Consider the following 20315-nt stretch of genomic DNA (forward strand, 5'->3'; position numbering starts at 1 on the left):
AAATACAACAAAGATCAGGACTGGAATGGGGTCTGAAAGCTGCCAGTAGGATATTCCCAGTTCTCCAGTGAGGATGCAACATGGAAACCCAACATTGGCTTCACTCCCCAGCAAGAACCACGATGCTTCTTGCTCTGGGTTCTCCAGCTCTTCAGAGTGACTTCCTGCAGTGCTGGAATCATGGAATCACAGAATGGTTTTGTTTGGATTGGGAAGGACCTTAAAGCCATGGGCAGGGACACTTTCCACTCTCCCAGGTTGCTCCAAGACTCATCCACCCTGGTCTTGAACATTTCCAGGGATGGGGTAGCCAGATTTTGGCCACCACATCACAGAGGATGGCTGTAGCCTCCACCTTCTGCCTCTGAGAAAGACCTTGCTCATGGTTTCAGTGCTCTTTATAGCACAGCACATTGGTTCGGAGATGTCTTCTTACCTCCTCTTAGCAATGAAGCTGCAAATTATTTCAAAATATGAGCTAAAAAGGACTTGACCGAAACCCAGCAGAAGTAGAAAATGGTCACAGCAAAAACTGCTTCAGTAGCAAATCTTCCTTCTTATTTAAGGAGCTGATCCATCAAGATCTTCAGTAATTCTTCAATTTTGTGTCTTGCAAAGCAATCCAAGGATGCCAGGTCAGGAAATGCTCTGAAGAGCTATTTTATTGAGGGAAAGAGAACTGAATGCATCTGTGATGCACTGAGGACTGGAGGATATTTTTTTTCTGAACTTTTTTGCTCCTCACTGTTGCAAAAATCCAAATCTGGAATACTTAAATTATTGCATTTGAAGTGAATTGATTTCAGCAATTCTTTCAGAACAAGGGAGGACTTGCAATGAGAAATCCAGCATTTAAAAGCCTTCATAATAGGCTAGATCTGCATTTTCAAGGTAATTTTTTTAGGTTTTTTGAACCCCTTTCCTTTTAAAAATATGTTCTTTAATAGACAGACATTCATAAGTTTTAAAATGAATTAAAATATCTGATCTTGCTAAACTGTTAAAACACTTTGTTGCACCCACCACAGAATCTGGATGGAAAGGGGGTAATTTTGTGATTTCAGTAGGCTTAGGGGGTTTTTTTGGAGCTGCCCTCAGAGTGAAACCCTGTTGGCTTACTTCGATATTAACCTCTTTTTTCATGGCAGTTTCATGGGGTTGAGGCAAATGGTGAGCCAAGACTTCTGCTTTTCTGCTCGATTTGGTCTTGTTTCCTTTCCTATACCCGCCCATGCACTCCCAAGGCTGCCTGTCAGTGTCCTCCACATCCCTCTTGCAGAAGGTGCTGGATTCTCATAAAAAATGACTTCAGATCCCTTTTGCCCTGGTAGAGGAAAGCAGCTAACAGCAGTAGGTTGTCTCACTGTAAAAATGAGATGAGCAAAGCTTTGAACCTGAGGCAATGGTGTGAAACACACTCTGGGCAGGTTTAGATTGGATATTAAGGAAAATTCTTCCCCCAGAGGGTGTCAGGCACAGAACAGGCTCGCCTAGGAATGGTCACAGCCCCAAGGCTGCCAGAGCTTTGTGTCTGGACAATGCTCTCAGGGATGCTCAGGATGGGATTGTTGGGATGTCTTGGATAGGGCCAGGAGCTGGATTGATGATCCTTGTGGGTTCCTTCCAACTTAAGATATTCTGGGATTCTATGATCTTTGAAGAGCTCCCCTTGACTCATTCCTGCTGAAATACTTGAACCTGCACCCACCTCTCTGTAGCCAAAATGCCAACTCAACTACCCCTGTGAAGGCTGCTCAAATTGCTTTCTATCATTCCCCAGTCAGGGCACCCAGCCCATTTCAGAGGTTCTGCCCATACATCCGGTGTTTCTGTGACCTGCAGGTCTGTCCCACAAATTCAGGGCTGGCTGCACCACAGAGCTCCTTGTCCTGGTGTCTATTGGCTTCTTCAGCTTGGCTCTTCCAGGAACATCTAATATTTTTTACTTGTCACCTAGCAGCAGCTAAAGCTGGACACATAAAATTGTAGAATATCCTGAGTGGCACAGGGCCCATAAGGATCATCGAGCCCAGCTCCTGGACCTGCACAGGACTACCCCAAGAATTCCATAATTTTATTTCTGAAGCTGTTTTATGCTAAATGCTTTTATGCATATAGAATCATAAAATCCTGGAATGGTTTGGGTGGGAAGGGACCTTAAAGCCCATCCCATTCTACCCCCTGCCATGGGCAGGGACACCTTCCACTATCCCAGGTTGCTCCAAGCCCTGTCCAGCCTGGCCTTGGACACTTCCAGGGATCCAGGGGCAGCCACAGCTTCTCTGGGCACCCTGTGCCAGGGCCTCACCACCCTCACAGGGAAGAATTTCTTCTGTGTGTCAGACCTAAATTTCCCCTCTTCTAGTTTAAACATTGTACTCCTTGTCCTATCACTCCATTACCTGATGAAGAGGGATATGGAAAAAACTTTGTGTTGCCTTAAAACTTTTTTGTTCTGCTTGATCTGCTTTGATTTTTGGTCACTTTAAAAATAACTTGTTTTGGAGGCTTGAGGAAAAAAAGTTCCCCTCCTCTTAGTTATTAAATAAAACCAACATTTTTAGATGTCAAATACTATAAATTCACAAAAGAAAATTTCCATAGTTTCCTGAGTTATTGTGGTCTCACCAGCACTCATTTCCACTGGAAAAAAATGTAAAAACAGGGTGGGAGAACTACTCTAAGTGGCTTTTCTCATTTTTTTTTTCTTGTGAAGGTAGTTTTTAAAAGCATTAATCAGAAGCAAAACATATGGTCATGACCTACACTCAACTCAGTCGCTTTTATTTCTGAAAATAAAATTACTTTTTAACGATCAAAGGTTCCACCAGCTGTGACATGGGAACCAGCAGCTCACTGTATCCAGCAACATTTGTCTGCAGGATTATTTTGGGTTTTGTAAAACACCTGCTGGCCCAAAGGATGGTGGTGTTGGCTGCCAAAGGTGTTGGAGACAACAGGAGGGTGGGACTGGTGGATTTTGTAGGGACTGCGAATCCCCAGAGCTGTTCAAACCCCTTCTGTGCGTGGGTGGGAACGAGTGACCTTCGTGGGAGGCTTGACTCGAGGTGGGCTGTGTTGTTCCCCTCTCTGAGCTGCTTTTGCACGGCTGTGTCTCCGACACGTGCACGGGGACAAAGCTGGGCCTGTGCAAGGCTGCAGAGAGGTGTTCCCAGTCCCAGCAGGGTGCAGGAAGGGCTGCAATATCCCTATGGGATGGCCCCAAGCCCCTGGTTGGACTTGCTGAGGTTGATGTTCCTCCAGGTCTGTGCCACCACTGGGTACCAGAGTAGTTGAAAGAAGATTCTTGGCCCAGTGGGAGAAGCAGGACACAGTCATGCTGTGGATGATTGTGATTAGATTTATAGATAATACAATAAATATTGCCAGTGAATATCTAAATAACAGCTCCATCATCTATTGCAGTGGTTATAGTGTCACCAGGTCGTAGTTTCTCCTGTTGAGTCATGAGACCTCCTCGCTTTCTAAACTGCTTAAAGAAATCTAAGTGTGGCTCACTCCACTTCGTCTCAGACTTGGTCCACGGCCTATGAACTAAAGCATTACAATGTAAGCAAGTTCATCTAGAAATATACAGATTTTCAGTCTTTAGCCCTGCAGAACTCACAAAGCACCTATGGAACTACCTTAGGATTTATCTGTGTATTTGACCAGAACTGAGAGCTTTTGCTCACCCACCCAAAAGTTCTCCATCTTTGGGCTGGATGTCCTGCAGGTGTCCTTGCCAGGGTGGAGACCCATTCAGAAGCTGCCTTCCATCTTGGAAGATCAGATGGTCCAGAGGGTCCAGTCTCCAACATCATTTTCTACCCTTTTGCAGGCCCCCAAATAATTGCAAACATATACTACTACTACTACTACTTCTACTAATATAATAATAATAATAATAATAATAATAAATTTAATGTATTCCATTAATTATGTGAGCACCTGGTGTTCTTATGATTGAACAAATTACATTGCCTGACACAGAGCGGAAGGGGAGAGGGAGGATGTGTGTGGGAGGATATATTTGATGGCCAAAATATCTTTCGTTGCCATCACGCATTGAGAGCAACTGAAAACCCCAGAAGAAGCATCCCTGATTCTGTGGATGGTGTGTCAATCCTCCCATAGGTTCATCCTTGTGACACAACTGGCAGTCAAAGCAAATTGCTGACTCATGCTGTATCTCACATTCCCTAAATCTGCCAAAAGTATGGCAGTTGCATGAATTACCCCTCATTTGGGAGCAGAGTATATCAAAGATCCCAGGATTTTCCAATGAGACTGTAATAAGGACAACAAATCAATGCCAAACATGTGGGTGGATTTTCTGTCTTTCACAGTTGGTAATGAGTGATAGCTGAAATATATCCATCGTCCAGCCTTGACTTTAAATGATACCTTGCTCTTCCCTGCTGCTGGAAAAAAAAGAAAAAAAAAAAAAATTCAAGCCACTCTCATGGCAAAAACTCCATGATCCAGAATCTGAAATCCTGGCACAAAGTTGTGAGTGGAAGAGCAGGAAAAGCTCCCCTAACAAATCATGTGCTATTGCACCACCAGATCTGCTAAGCAGAGCAAGCTCTGGGTACAACCTGGAGGCTGCCAAATAAAAATGAAATTGCTGCAGGAGCTGCTCTGGTTTATTTAATAGGTGAAACTCCCCCTCTGACTGTGCTGTCAGTGCCTGGAGCAGAGCTGAGGCCTGGGACAGATGGATGGGCCATCTGTACACCCAGGTCAAAGGAAATCTCAGAGATGAAAAAGTTTTGGATGAGGGGAAAGTGTGTATCAGGCTATCCTGAAATATTTCACCAATTCTTTCTATTTTACACACCTTATCCGTAATAACAAAAATAAAGCAGAAGGGAGAAGACATTAAAAAAAAAAAAACCCTTAATATATTGTGGTAGCTCCATTAGAAACCTCATTTTAGAGTCCCAGATATTGAAATATTAGATCTGTGCTAGAAAGCAAATTAAAAAAAAAAAAAAAAGAAAAAAAAAAGTTGCTTTTACTGGAATATTTTCCCCTGTGAGTCTGGCTTGCTTTTCTGAACACACTGGTTGGAATCTGACTACAAAGTGACAGTGCCAGACTGACATTTGGGGAGTGTCCCTGGACCTGAGGTCCCTTATCCTCCATGATCACTGCAGACCTTGAGGTATTTTGTCAGGAATAGGAATCAATGTATCTCTGCACAGCTAAGAGTATTCAGGGTTTAATTTTTGGGGGGGTTTTGGGCATGTAGCCCACACCTTCCAAAGCCTTTGGTTCAAAGCAGGGGAGGGACAGACTTTGGCACTGGATGTTGCACTTCAGCAATGCTGACTTCATCTGCTCCTTCATTTTTGAGGCTCCAAGAAGAGTTTGGCCATTTTGGCTACCCAGACCCATTATTATCCTCGAATTCCAGACCAGAGCTGAAATTACATTTCTAGGATGAAAGTCAAACAGCCCTCAAGCCCAAGTTTGGAAACCTTAATGAAGACCAGATGATGATCCAAGGAAAAGGTTTGATTCCTTTGTGTCTAGTGATCCTTGGGGTGTCCAGGAGGTCTGAGACATCTGTAGGATAGAGGGAAACCTAACCCAAGATATCTGGGAGAACCACACCTTGTGAGGACCCAGAGCACATCAAAAAGTAGCAGAGTACTGCAGATGGATGAGACAAGCCTTCAACCCACACTTTACAGGCAGGATGGGTGCAGGCTGCACCACATTCCTTAAAAACTTAAAAAACTTCTTACAGAATTCCAAAGGGCCAGAGAGCTCCTGTGGCTTCCTGGAGAAACCAAGTGTGAGTCTGTGCTGCTGAAATGTGAGGAACAGCGGGACTGGTTCCGTGCACAGCGCGGCCACATCTGCGTGTTGGCCCTGCTGCGTGGGAGGACAGGAGCTGCAGAAAGCCCTGAGCTGCCTGAGGTGGCTCGTTCTCTGGCCAGGGACTGTGTGACCCTCCTGAAGCCCTGGTGCAGCTGAACAGCTCAGCACAGGGCTGTAGATAAATCCATCTTCATCCCTCTGGCATCACCCAGCTCTGGAGCAAGTTCGGTATCAGATGGGGACCTCTGAGTTGGAGAGGGGTCCTATCCAAAGCAGTCATTGAGCCTCTTTTCCTTGTTTTTCTGGTGACTTAGCATGTTTGTCTGAACCTCATTTGCAAATTGGGAAACACCAGAGTCATGTGAGAACAAAAATCATGGGGTTCTCAAGGTCCCAGGTAGCAGAGGACTGTAGTCAGGATGGTTTGCAACTACTCCCTCCACTGTCCCATCATCCTGCATTCTGATTTTCTCCAGCTTGTTCTTCATGAATGCAAAGACTTTGTCCCTCAGTTGCCTGCACCTTTCCCCAAAACCAGTCTCATTAAAAACAATTTCTGCTCTTCCTTCCAGAATGGGGTTGTTTGGCAGCAAAACTCAGCTGATGCCCAATGAGAAACACACTTCTGGAGGCAATCCAAAAACCAAGGGCAAACCTCCTCCTGCCCCACCCAAGGTAAGCCTGTGGTTTTGTGTCCTTTTGGGATCCTCCTCACAGATCAGTTGATATCTGGAGTTATGCAGGCAATATTTAGAATCACAGAATCACAGAATTATTTGGGTTGGAAGGACCTGAAAGCTCATCCTGTTCCACCCCCTGCCATGGGCAGGGACACCTTCCACTATCCCAGGTTGCTCCAAGGTCCATCTCCAGCCTGGCCTTGGACACTTCCAGGGATGGGGCAGCCACAGCTTCTCTGGGAAACCTGGTCCTCCCAGCTGATCCCTTTTGGACAGGGGTGGGAAGGGCTCTGAGGAAGCTCTGTATATTTAAAACACTTAAAATACTATGCATTGAAATATCTTCTCATCAGTACTTTGAAACCCATGCTGATGTTGCTGACTTGCAAGATGGGTCACATTCAAACTAAAACTCAAAGCTACAAACCACAATGGAAACTTCACCACTGTGAGTCCTCAGCGGGTTCAGTAAAGAGGGTCTGCAGCCAATCTGTGTTGGGGTGAGCTGAGAATCAGAAACTCTGGGCATCTGCTGCTCCCTTTGCATTCCCTCAGCCTCTGCTGGCATGGACGCAGAGCAGGAAGGAACTGGGGAAGGATTTAGGAGACCTCAAATGACAAACTTCCTGTTTAAACTTTGTAAGTCACTTCACCTCTGTTGCTGTCCAAAAGACATGAAGTTGTTTTGTCTTTCCTTGCCCCTGCCAGCACTGCAGCCAGCAGCCAGCACAAGAGAAACTCGAGGTGCAACTCTCATGTGAAGACCATCTTGAGCCCTGGGAGAAGGGAGGAATTACTAATCATTGCTTTTTATGACAGCTGGAGATGTTTTTCACTCATTTACTTTCATTTCTGAGTTCTCCCATGGCTATTTGGTCCATTTTGCATGACAGCAGATGTCAGATTGACCAAGAAGATGTTATTTTCCTAAATTTCATTCTCTCCAGCTCACTGGAGAGGAGCCACCATCAGTATAAATACAGTATCACTGACCATCTTCTGCCATTAGCTATTTTTTTGCCACAGGCACTCGGCTATCACTTGTCAGGGGAAATCCAAATTTCTTCCACTTAAATGAGAAATGGCAGCAGATGAGCAGCTCTCCCACCCCTCACTGCTGCTAAGCTGGGGTCAAAGGGTGGTGCAGGCAGAAAACACGAGGTGTTTTTAGTTCTGTGTCTGTCTTTCACCACTTTTGCACATGTATAAAAATACCCGATGTGGTCAAACACCCACCATAGGCACTGCAAGGTCGGTGAAGGCCAGTTTTAAACTGTTATCCACCAAAACAAGCTGGTTCCATCCCAGCTCACTTGGAATGATCTATGGACAATTTGCCAGTTCCAGCAGCAGGGCCAAACCAAACCAGGAACAAAGTAAATAAATTTTTAAATTGTGCCCAGATTAGTTGCAGTAACCTATTGCTTTTTAATGTCACAATCTACATTTCCTCCTGAGGACAGTGGGGGGGCAACTGCAAACTCTGCTCTCTGTGACCAGTGACAGGACCCAAGGGAGCAGCTGGAGCTGTGTCAGAGGAGATTTAGTCTGGATATTGGGAAAAGGTTCTTCCCCCAGATGTGTCAGGCACTGAGCAGGCTCCCCAGGGAATGGACACAGCCTGAAGGTTGCCAGAGCTCCAGGAGCATTTGGACAATGCTCTGAGGCACAGGGTGGGATGGTTGGGGTGTCTGTGCAGGGCCCAGAGCTGGATCAATGATCTTTGTGGTCCCCTTCCATCTCAGGAATCATAGAATCATTGGGTCATAGAATATCCTGAGTGGATATCCAGAAGGACCACTGAATATTCTATGATTTCTACAGTTCTCTGATTAATTAGCTGTTACAGTCACCGCCTCTGCTTTTTTAATGTAATCTTGAGCAAAGGGTATCATATACCCATGATCCTTGGGACAATTATGGCAGACAACATCTCTGGCTGTCTGCCTCAAACAATTCTGCAATTGCCATTTCTCAATTGGACCATTCATTTTCATCCCTCACTGATCCTAAATCTGGCATCAGTGGACAGGGGTTGGATAGAGCAGGCTCCAAATGAGGGGGCAGCAGATTTCTGCTTTAACTCAGAGGGAAGCCAAGGCTTATTCCAGCTTTCTGTGAAGACAGCTATGAACACCTCATAATGTGTGCAAAATGTGCTAAAGCCATCACAACTGTGGAGCCAGGCACAGGGGCTGCTGACTGACTGCAGTGGTCTCTGGACCACAATCCCACTCGTCTGTGAAGCTGAAATCAGTTCTTCCTGAAACACAGCAAAGTGATAATTATCTCCTTTTTCCTTTCTATTTCTATCGCAGGGGAGACAAGTTATCAACAGCCCTCATCTAAACCAAGCCTCTGCACAAGGTAAGGTTCTGTTTTCATTGCCTCCCTGTGGGGTTTTGCAGGGTGGTGGTCCCCAAATGTCAGGGTTTGAGGACGAGCCATCATGTCACAGGTGTGTGGTTTCTGTATTTGCAGCCGTGCCAGGCAAGGAGTTTATCAGAGTGGTTCAGAAAACTCAGTTTACATCACCAAGTCCTTGCAGCTGCCAATTTTCCCCTGCTCATCAAAGAAACCCGGTGGGAAAAGCACTCCCTCCTCTCCTTTGGAACCGGGTCACTTCCAATCCTGTGATTCCATCAGTGGTGGAGCAAAGGGAGGTCTGAGCCTGGAGCTGTGTGAGATTTCTCTGCCCTGTCTGCAGTGTGACAAGTCATGGATGCTTTATCCAGCCAGCTGAAAATTTCAGAGGAAATAGCAGGCATCAGAGAGGCTACAAAGAGAAGGAGAAGAAAGGAAAGAGCATAAAATAAGGATGCACAGAGCCCCTGCCTGGAGACGGGCTGTTGGCTTCATCCACCTCTGCAATTATCTGTGGGTCACAGATGGTGTTTGGAGATTATTGTCTTGTAGCAGGGAGCCCTCAGCTCCCTCTGCCCAGCCTCCAGCAGCAGCTCATGTGCATTTCTGTCAAAGAAATTCTGCAGATTAAGGACAGAGAAAGAGATTTAGAAGAGAGGGGGAAATAGAGGAAGCTTGGAATAGGGCAGTTAGTTCTTAACACATGAAAGTTCTTCACACATGAAAGTTCTTCACGTGGATGAAAAGGTAGGAGTAGGGGAGATGGTGTGAGGGAAGAGAAGAGGGGGATGGTGAATAAATGGGATGGGTGGAATGACAGTGGCAGATCTTTTTAGGTCTTATGGATGGTGATGGACGGTCCCACCATGAGCCAAGCACAGGAGCTCTTGCAACATCAAAATATTCTTCAAATTTCGCTTTTCTTATGGAGATCAGATTTGTGGGAGGTGAATATCTTCAGCCATGTGATTTGGGGTGTGTTTTCATGGAAATGCCATTTTTCCAGGAACTGTATTTTCTTTTGCAGAGTTGTTTTCATGGCACATTTCCAAGTGGCCGTGCTCTCCTACCTCTCCAGCTGAGCAGGGACTGACAGTTTGTCACAATTTTATCACAGAGTTTTATCACAGGGTTTTTATCACAGGATTTTTATCACAAGGTTTTTTCCACTCTGGTCAGAGTCACAGCCAAAATTGTGATCAAGGAGGGGATTTTACTTCTCCTTCATGCCCAAAGGCAGAAGTAGAAAGAGCTAAAAAATGGATTAGGTAAAATATTAGCCATTTTCAGCTCTCAAAAATAATTTTGTTCATTAGATTCAGTTCCAGTTCTGGAGGAATATTCACACTGATAGTCTGAAAAACTTCCTATTTTTCTCTGACAGTGTCTGAGTTTCCTGAAATAATGGTACATCTGACTGTGCCCTGTGTGGCAAAATGGGCTGATAAGAACCAAGCAAGATATTTGAGATACCAGAGATCTTCTCCTAAGTGACAGCAATTCAAATGAATCAAAAGCGAAAGCACAAAATCCAGGCAATCACATCACATTAAAAAAATAAATTCAGAGAGATTAATTAAATCCTGTGGGAGCACTTTAAATTCAATCAGGGAAAATTATTGCCTATGGAAGTGTGGTATATAATGTAAAATCAACCCTTTCTTTTCCTGTTTTTTTAAAAATTTTTGTGGATTTTTTGTTTTTGCTCTCCTTGTGTTTGAATTGTTTTTCTTTGTTTTTGTCCGATCTGGAGTTGTTGAAATTGTCTCACACTTTCCAGCTTTCACACATCTGTCTCAGAAATCATTAATTTGCTTATTTTTAACAAAAACGTAACTCATCCTGACAAAATTTATCCTCATGGAAGTGACATAAAGGCAGGCAAGGGGTGCAGAACTCTGGATCCAATGTGGTGCACATGGCATCACCAATCCTTTTTTCACTTCAGGCAGTTCTTCCATGGTGTGTCTCCCATTCATTTTAACACCATTCCCTGAGCAATCACAAAGTTTTTAAGGCTGGTTTTAAGTCTCTGTGGAGTCCAAATTTTAGTTCTGAGCCCCCAGAGCCCCCAGCACAGCAAAGTCCTGGCCCATGGTGGGCCGCAAATCCAAGAGTTCCACAGCAGAGCTGCTGTTTGCTTGCATTGGATGGATAAGACATAGAAAATAGGTGGAATAACCCCTGCCCTTGCCTTGCCAGCTGCTCACAGCTGGATTTAAATCCCAGTGATGGAAAGAACTGGTGGGTTTGGGTGCTTGTCCTCAGGCATTTTAATAACCTGCAACAGCATGAGGAGTCTGAGTCTCTGCGAGGTCATTTCTTCTGGTGAAGAACCACGACTTCCTCCACCTTTTTACTTGCTTCTTGCTGACCAAAATATGAACAGGAATGAGTTTCAGGGTGTGGAAAGTCAGCATGCTCTGGAACCTGAGGTCTTCTGCAGCATCTTAAAGTTAATGCCGAAATTCTTGGTTGTTTTTGTTGTTCTTACTTGAATATGGTTTTGTGTTTGAAAGGAATCCTGTCAGAAACGCGAGTTTGAAAGTGGGAAAAGGAAGGGTTGTTTCTACTGAAAAGGTTGAGTTTTCGGTGAGGAATTTAAAAACTTCTAATCAGAAATGTTTGCCTTGATCTGGAGCACATCTGAGGAGAAGAGGCTGAGGGAGTTGGGGGGCTCAGCCTGGAGAAAAGGAGGCTCATGGGGACTTTCAGCCTGAAAACAAATTGTAGCCAGGTAGGGAAAAAAAAAAAAAAGTGAAAGGACGAGAGGAAATGGCTTTAAGTTGCCCCAGGGGAGGGTTAAATTGGATACTAGGAAAAAAATTTCACAAAAAGCATTACCAGTCTTCAGCTCAGGCTGCCCAGGCAATGGAATCACCATCCCCAGAGGGATTTAAAAGCCATAGGGATGTGGCACTTGGTGACATGGTTTAGGGATTGCCTTGGCAGTGTTGGGTTAAATGGTTGGACTTGATGACTTCAAAGGTCTTTTTCAAGTTTAGGATTCAGTGATTCTAACCAGCCCATGCCAGGCTGACACAGAAAGCTGGCCCCGTTCCCAGCAGCACTAACCCATAGCTCAGTGCACCCAGCTGGCCAACGTGACCTGCACGTTGTCACTCACACCATGACCACCCTAAAATGGCTCTAAACCAATGGATGATCCTCTGGGACACCCTGGCACGGTCTCAGCCCTGCTTTGTGGCCATGAGGACAAGTCAGCGGTGGGAGGACTGGTGGAATCATTCCTATTGAGCCACCAAACTGGCACTCAGCCTCTGCAAAGCCTGCTGGTATCAGACTTTCCTGACAGCAGCTCTGAGCCAGGATGTGTTTGGCTCCCAATCAAAGTCCAGGGCTGGCAGCTTTATCTGAGAGCTCCTCACAGCCCCGAGGAGCCTCCCGTGGCCTGAGTGGATCAAACTGGCCAAGACGGTGTAATCCATGTGTTTCTCATGGGATGATGGAGTCAGGGACAGGAAGAGCCCCTTTCATTATGAAATGGCAGCTCCTGCTAGCTCGGGCAGAGAGAGCTTTTCTTTTGGCTCACTTCAGTGTGCAGTGTTTGCAGTGCCTCTTTTGGGATAAGAGGTGATTACGTATTTTTTCAGCATACAAACCCTTTTTGTCCTTGCTGTAGTCTCTCTTTTAAATTTAATTTCTTTTCACTTATGTCAGTCGCTTCGAGATCAAAACTCCATTTTCATTTTCTGGAGTACACAGCCATTCTGGGCTTGAAGATATTTACACACTTGCTCCTATTTTTCTGAGCAGGAGTGTGATCACTGCATTTTTTCCCTTTCAAGAGGACCAGGTGGGTGTTTGTGTGGACAGCAGGCTGATGGTGGACACCTCGCAGGAGGCACCAAACCCTTTCATGTCTGAGCAGATGTGTGATAACAACTTTCTCAAGGAGGCAGACAGAGTTTGGGTGCATTGCTAATTCGAGCTGCCTCAAGGGGAAGCCCCCAACCGTGCCAGCTATTTTCAGACTTCAAAGCATTCTCCCTTGTGACTGATCATCCTTTTCCCATCCTGGGAGAGAGGCTGGGCTGGAACCTCTCATGGATCTCCGATTTCCTTCTCAAAAGCCTGAAGGGAGCTGCTCAGGGCTCTGCTTTCCAAAGCTGCCTTTCCTCCCACCCTGACCCTTTCTCCTCCCGAACAAATTGCCATCGGAGCAGCAGCCAGCCTTGCACAGGCACAAACCCCAAGTCGCCCCAGAGACACGCTTATCTTGCTGTGACAAAGGGCCAGTCTGCCTCTCTTGCTGGTGGCATTATTTGAAAAGGTCACCCAAAGACAGTGGCTTGACAGGCTGTTTTGAAAAATGCTAATAATAGGCTGTCCATCGGTCTCAGTGCATTAATTAGGCTGAGCACAAGCTGAAGCCTTCCTGCAGCACAGCTCCCATTCTTTTTCTTTTTCTTTTTCTTTTTCTTTTTCTTTTTCTTTTTCTTTTTCTTTTTCTTTTTCTTTTTCTTTTTCTTTTTCTTTTTCTTTTTCTTTTTCTTTTTCTTTTTCTTTTTCTTTTTCTTTTTCTTTTTCTTTTTCTTTTTCTTTTTCTTTTTCTTTTTCTTTTTCTTTTTTTTTTCTTTTTTCCTTTTCCTTTTCCTTTTCCTTTTTCTTTTTTCCTTTTCCTTTTCCTTTTCCTTTTCCTTTTCCTTTTCCTTTTCCTTTTCCTTTTCCTTTTCCTTTTCCTTTTCCTTTTCCTTTTCCTTTTCCTTTTCCTTTTCCTTTCTCATTTTCTTTCTCTTTTTCTTTCTCTTTTTCTTTCTCTTTTTCTTTTTCTATTTTGCTTTTTTCTATTTTCCTTTTTTCTATTTTAATTTTAATTTTAATTTTAATTTTAATTTTAATTTTAATTTTTTTTTTCCTTCTCCTTCTTTCCCTCCTCCTTTCTTTTTCTTTTTTACCAGAGCGTTTGTGTTTGATTTTCGTGATCCTGCGCATGTGCTGATATTTTTTATAAATTTTGATTGGCCCCAGAATAGCTGTTCTTTTCTGCTTCAGCAGCTCCGAGCATGCAGGGCACAGGGCAGAGGTTGCAGCGCTTCCCCGAGAGCAGCCCCAGCACCTCCCGGGTTTGCAAACCGAGAGATCCAGCTCCAGCCCACAGGGACCACCCCGGGCTGTGTCAGAGCATCGTGGCACACGGACAGGGCTCGGAAAAAGGAGAGAGGAGGATTTTGTATATGGGCAGAAAGCAGCAGGACAAGGGACAGCAGATTTAAACTGGCACAGCACAAGTTTGGGTCAGATGTGAGGAAGGAATTATTCCCTGTGAGGGTGGGGAGGCCCTGACACAGGGTGCCCAGAGAAGCTGTGGCTGCCCCTGGATCCCTGGAAATATCTAAGGTCAGGTTGGACAGGGCTTAAAGCAGCCTGGGGTAGTGGAAGGCATCCCTGTGCATGGCAGGGAGTGGAATAAGAAAATCTTCATCCAATCCAAACCATTCCGTGATTCATTCACTGCAAGGAAAAGTTTTCAAGAGGGAGGGATGACAAGACACCAGATAAGACCAGAGCATAGGCCACAGACCATGAGCTCAGGGAGAGCTGAATCCTAGAAACAGCCTCAAATAACAGAAACTGCAATGATTTTATACTTTTTTCAATCAAAAACTCCACATAATTTTGAGTCAAATTCCACAGCCACCATGGGAAATGTTGCAATTTTCATTTACCACTGTGTAAAGCTCAGGCTCAACTCTGACAGGTTATTGATGACCCTTCTAATTCCACACATACCCCTTTTTCTTGTTGACACTGGGTTTTGTGGATGGGGGAGGGGTGGTACTGCAGTGTTTTAAAAATATGTACACAGGAAATGCTTTGTTGAATCAGTGTTAATCCCTGAGCAGAGGTTGTGGTGAACAGGAAAGCTGCGTTGGTGGAAAGGTTGGATTTGGAGGTGGGAGGATGATAGGACCCTGTGCTTAGGGGCTGAAATGCCCCACCATGCACCCAAGTGTGCATCAAGCCACTCAAGGAACAGTCTGGATTCAAAGGAGTTAATTCTTCTTTCAGATCACTTGTTTGTGGTTGCACTGTATGATTTTCCTGCCTCAAATGACCGTGACCTGGAGCTGGTCAAAGGGGAGAAACTCCAGGTCCTCTCCAAGTAAGTGACCCAGGAGGAAGTTCAAAGATGAGCCCAGGGAGGCTGGGAAAGGGGGGACCCTGGGGTCAGCCACCACTTTGCAGCTGACCAGGCTGAGCCTGTGCCTTGGCTTTGCTCCAGAGTGTGGCTGTGGGTACCCCCTCCTCTCTGCAGGGTGACACTTCCATGGGTCACAGATACTCTGGGGCTGGGCACTGCCCCTGCCTGGGTGGTCCTGGGACCCTCTTTCCTGTCAGTGCCTGTGGGTGCAGAAGTAGCATTTAAATAACAACATCATCAACAACAACAAAACAACAAGAAAAAACAGTTCCTGTCCTGTGTTTGTGCTGATTCTGCTTCTGCAAAGGATGTGGGTTGGGTGTAGTCAGAGGAAAGGACAGAACTGAGCCAGACACTTGAGAGGTTTCATTTCAGCTTCTCAAACTCACCATAGAAGAGGCCCAGGGCAGAGGTGAGCTTGGGGCCCTCAGACCTTGGAGGGCTGCTCCATCCTTGACTGCTGGAGGTTTGGGGTGGCCTCCAGAGGTGACATTTCTCACCCAGATGCCATGGGCTGGGACATGTGGGACAAGGAGGTAGAGAGCCCCCTGCATGGGGATGGCTTTGGGCCATGGCTGGTGGCCCAGCCAGCAGTGGGACAGCAAGATGGGGTGTCTGGAGTACAAAGGAAGGAGCAGAAAGGACCCCAATGCCCTGTTCAGGAGACAAAATAAACCCAGTGACCCTGATCCCCTCGTCCCACTTGAGGTGTGCAGCAAAGGTTTGGGTCTGTGGTTGCTCCACGTTCATGGAGAGAGATTGTCACCTCCACAAGTCCCTGAAACACCAACAGCCACCAACCTGGTTTTGGTCTCTGGGAGCCCAGAGGGAGCTGCAGAGTGGATTATGGAATCCTAGTCCATCTGCAGTGCTCAAACCCCACAGTCCACATCTCCACAGCCTCAGCTTGTCACAAAACCTCCTCTGGGCACTCACAGCTTTTCCTCTGCTCCCTTTGCAGGGAGGGGGACTGGTGGCTGGCAAAGTCCCTCAGCAGTGGGAGGAAAGGATACATCCCCAGCAACTTCGTGGCACAAGTGGACAGCTTGGAACAGGAAAAGTAAGTGGGAAAGCTTTATGAGAGGTCAGCATGGATGCTGTGCCCTGGATCTCAGTGAACTGCAGGAGGAGCTTTATTGATGGCAGAAAGATGTCACTGCTGGGCTGGATGGCAGGAGGGCTTCCCTCATCCCAAACAATGCTGCCCAAAAGATCAGGACAAGTTTTTAAGCATCATGGTGCTGTGGAAAGGGAGGATGAGGTTGTTTTGGGGAAAGTGGGCAAAAGTTCCTCTACTATTGATTGTACCCATTGTGGAAAACAAGGATTTAGAAGTGACAACAGAAAGGTTATGGTGGCAGTGCCAGGGACCATCCTCTGATCCCACTGGGCCACTCCACCCACACAAATGGCTTCAAACGTCTTCACCTTCCAAGACAGTACCGTATATAAACTGGGAATCTCTGGATTGGGTGCACTGATCCAGGTCTTGGATCTGCCAGGGACTACAGCTAAAATTTAACAGGACAGAAAACCGAGTGCCAGAGCCCAGACCCACAGTGCTGTTCTTTACATGAGCCCAGATGTAGCCTCCTTGCAAGAAAAACCAAACGAAAGACTACAGTAAAAAAGTTTATTTTGCCTGTAATACAAACAGAAGGAGACTTTTTTTCCATGAGTTATCCTCCTCTATGGCATTCATCTCTAAATGATTAGTCCTACCTGCAATCTCTTCTTGGAGGGACCCAACCATCACTGAGTTCAGCAAACATTTAGCAGGGCACAGAAATGTGGCTGAGACACAAAAGCTCTTTGTATCCAAAACCTGAACTTTGTATGGGATACTGCACACCCCATCTACTCCCCACACTGTCTGAATTTCCAGGCTGTGAAACAAGCCCAAAGTGACCCAAATCTGGTGTTAATCTATCCAAAACAATCTATTACTGCCACTTTCCAGGAGACAAAAAAAATACTTGCTGATGAAAACAACCCTCAGTTTCACAGTGTAATGATTAAAAAAAAAAAAAAAAAAAAAAAAGCTAACTGGGAAGAATTCCATTTTTTAAAGAGTTTTTCCTTTTCAAGCCATGCTTTTGCGTTTTCTGTCTCCAGGTGGTATTTTAGAACTCTGAGCAGAAAAGATGCTGAACGGCTGCTGTTGTCTTCTGGGAACAAAGTTGGCTCTTTCCTCGTCCGTGAGAGTGAAACCACCAAAGGTGAGATCCGTGGAGCAAAGGTAATTCCTCGTTGTTGCCCAGGCTTGGAAAACCTTCACCAATGCTCTAGGAGTGAGCTGGGTTTTGGAGGGCAAAGATTTGCTCATGATCTACAAATTTGTGCAGTTCTGGCTGTGGTAAGATTGTCTCATCCACCAGAGTTCATGCCAAAGACACAGGAACACAAATAAGCAGATTTTCCAAAATAGTTCAGGTGTTTTCTTTTCCTTTTTTTCACAAGGAAATGTCTCTCTCTCTTTTTTTTTTTTTTTAAGCTATTTCTACACACTTTAGAAGGAATATTTCCCCTGTTTGCAACAGAAACTTGCAGAGTTTTCAAAAAGTAATTTTCCCAGGGAAAACAGGTTTTTACTGATTGTCTGTAGCAAGGGGAATTCATGCAAACCAGAACTTTTGGAAGGAGAGTGACTGGACCAGGATAAATGAATTTCATCCACTTTCCTTCCATATGAACATGTCTGACTTTTGGAGAAATGATCCAGTGAAGATGGAAAGGCCAGAGAATTGTTCCCACTCCTCTTGGGCAATGGATATAGTTATTAACCATAATATAAAAACATGTAATTTCAGTTTCTTTCTTCTGTGCTATTAATTCATAGAGTCTGGAAGTTAGTTTAGGTTTTCCCATGGGAATTCCTTCTTGTTTCTTTCCTACTTTTTTCTCCTTGCTTCCTCTGGGCCATCATGTGTGTTTACAGCACAGAGGAAATGATGCTCATGATGGTCCCATGGTTCTGCTCTGAACCAGATCCATGGAATAGTTCAGGAAACTGTTTCAGTCTTGCTACCATTTTGCTCCTTTCCTTTCAAGTGGATGCAGGAGTCTTTCCTTAACACGTGGAAAAAGGTGCTTTGTGTCTTCCCAACAGAACCAAGGAATTATTTAGGTTGGAAAACCTCTAAGATTGTGGTGTCCAATTGTGACTTGTTCAATAGAGAGTTGGAGCACCGATCTGAAACCATATGGAACCTTCTTTTCCCAAATATTTCCAAAGGCCCAGGCCAAGCAGTAAGAGAGGGAACAGTCTGGTTCCTCCATTCTACAGGTGGCTCTTGCCTCCTGTAGCATCTCCTTCTTCCTTTCTTGTCTCTTTTTTTCTCCTATTCACAAGGGAGGCCTCCAAGGCAGCATCTCTTCCTTCCACCATGGAGATGTTCCTCGCACCTTTCCCTACACTTGTTCAGGACAATTGCCCCCAACTTCTGGAGTGTGGGTGGATCTTGGTCACACAGGGCTTGAGTAGAGGTGGTGGAGTTCTGAAATCCAAGGAGAAATCACCAGATCCTCTATTCCCTGTCTCTGCTGTCAAGGAGGTGTGGGATATTCTGCATTAGCAGATGTAGGTTCCACTTTATGAAAGCCCCATGTGAGTCCCAAATGCTCAGATGTGTCTCTGCCCTGTGCCTTTTCTGATGTTTAGGATGAAATATGGGGTTTATTCCTTTGAACACCTCATCCTCTGAATCACTCTGTGTGCCCAGCTGCTACCTGAGCACCCTGTGCTCTGGGCTGCCTGAATGACCACGTTTGATCCATCTAAGCCACAGCTTCATCCTCCCTAAAGAGAAAGGAAAAGGACAAAGCCAGGCCATGAAGCTGAATTCCCAAATGTGCCATGAAGCTGAATTCCCTGATGTAAAGCACCCTGTGGCCCACCAAGAGGTGTCCAGAGCAACGCCATAGAATTACCCCTGCCCTTAGAGCCCCACTGTTTTTTCCTGTTTTCTGTCCCCATGACGTGTGTTTTCATTCACTTGGCACATCACCAGCAAAGTTTGACCATCAGGAACAAGCACTGGGCTGAGTTAAATCCCATTAGTGACTTAGACTGGGAGGTTGTTGCCTCATACTGGGATGTCTCAGGCGCACCCCCAGTGATGGGTTCTGCACCCTGACTAGGAGCAGCACCTATTCCCAGCCCATCCTGAGCAGAGTCTTGTTTTCCTCATGGTTTGAGATGCAGAAACTCTGCAAATCTTCAGAGCCAACATTTCTCAGAGTCCACCAAAGGAACATTCAGCATCCTGGGAAGATGGGGACAGTGTGGGAAGCAGTGAAATCATCGGCAGAGCACTGTCCTTGTTGAAGCTGCTGCAAATAAACAAAGTCCCCCTGGAGTAACAATCATCCCAAAGCTGCAGGAGCACATTTCCCCAGCTGTGCTGAGCCACAGGCTCCTGGCTCCCAGCGGGATTCCTGCATCTCTGCTGCTGGCTGGAGGGATCTCACTGAGCTCAGCCTCTGCATCCAGCTCAGCTCCAGCCCTTCCCGTTGGGAAGGATTTAAGGGCTGCTGAGAGCTACAGGAGCAGGAAATGTCCCCAGGTGCCACATCTACGTGGCTTTTAAACCCTTCCAGGTATGGGGACCCCATCACTGCCCTGGACAGCTGTGCCAGGGCTGGTCAACTTTTTGATGAAGGAATTGTTCCATAAATTTTGTACTCTGGACCTTTACCAGCCCAGGCCTCTGCCAGGATGTGGTGCAGGACTGTAGAACAGGTGAATGTCCCTTGAAGGGCAAGAACTCCTTTTGTCTATCCTGGATATAATCAGAGGGAATTAGGAGTCAATGATTTTCATTTTCTGCTGTCACTGGGAGCAGGGACCAGGTTGGATGGGGCTTGGAGCAGCCTGGTTTAGTGGAAGGTGTCTCTGTCCTTGGCAGGAGGTGGAACAAGATGAGTTTTGAGGACCTTTCTAACCCAAACCATTCCGTGATTCTGTGAAGGAAGAATTGAATCTTTCCCTTCAGTGCCTCAGCAGCTCCCAGGGGAACAGAAACTGGCCACAGAGGGTGACAGGGAAGCTCCACCACGCTCCCTGCAGCAAATTAAACTGTGACTGGGGCTGAGATGCAGTCATTAGCTTAATGACAGGGTAAGAATTAACACTGGCAGCTGAGAGATTGGCCCTGTCTCTGTTTCAAAGGTGTTTAAGGATTGGTGGGGACTGGAAAGGAGATCCTGTGGGAAAAGAGTATTTTGGGTGCAAACACACTGGCAAAAAGGGCAGGTCTCCTCTTCCCTGCTGA

General features: G+C 45.8%; 1 protein-coding gene across 1 annotated transcript in view; it reads left to right on the forward strand.

Moving 5' to 3' along the window:
- BLK (BLK proto-oncogene, Src family tyrosine kinase) overlaps window positions 1-20315 on the forward strand; it is a 44320-nt gene that overhangs the window by 12221 nt on the left and 11784 nt on the right. The window contains exons 2-6 of the mRNA XM_085574379.1: window positions 6405-6507; window positions 8831-8879; window positions 14910-15003; window positions 16004-16102; window positions 17158-17261. Coding sequence (XP_085430505.1) covers window positions 6406-6507; window positions 8831-8879; window positions 14910-15003; window positions 16004-16102; window positions 17158-17261 — 448 coding nt within the window. The 5' untranslated portion in view covers window position 6405. The remainder of the gene's footprint in view (window positions 1-6404; window positions 6508-8830; window positions 8880-14909; window positions 15004-16003; window positions 16103-17157; window positions 17262-20315) is intronic.

Source organism: Lonchura striata, chromosome 3 (genome assembly GCF_050655825.1).
Source record: "Lonchura striata isolate lonStrDom1 chromosome 3, ASM5065582v1, whole genome shotgun sequence".
NCBI lineage: Eukaryota > Metazoa > Chordata > Aves > Passeriformes > Estrildidae > Lonchura > Lonchura striata.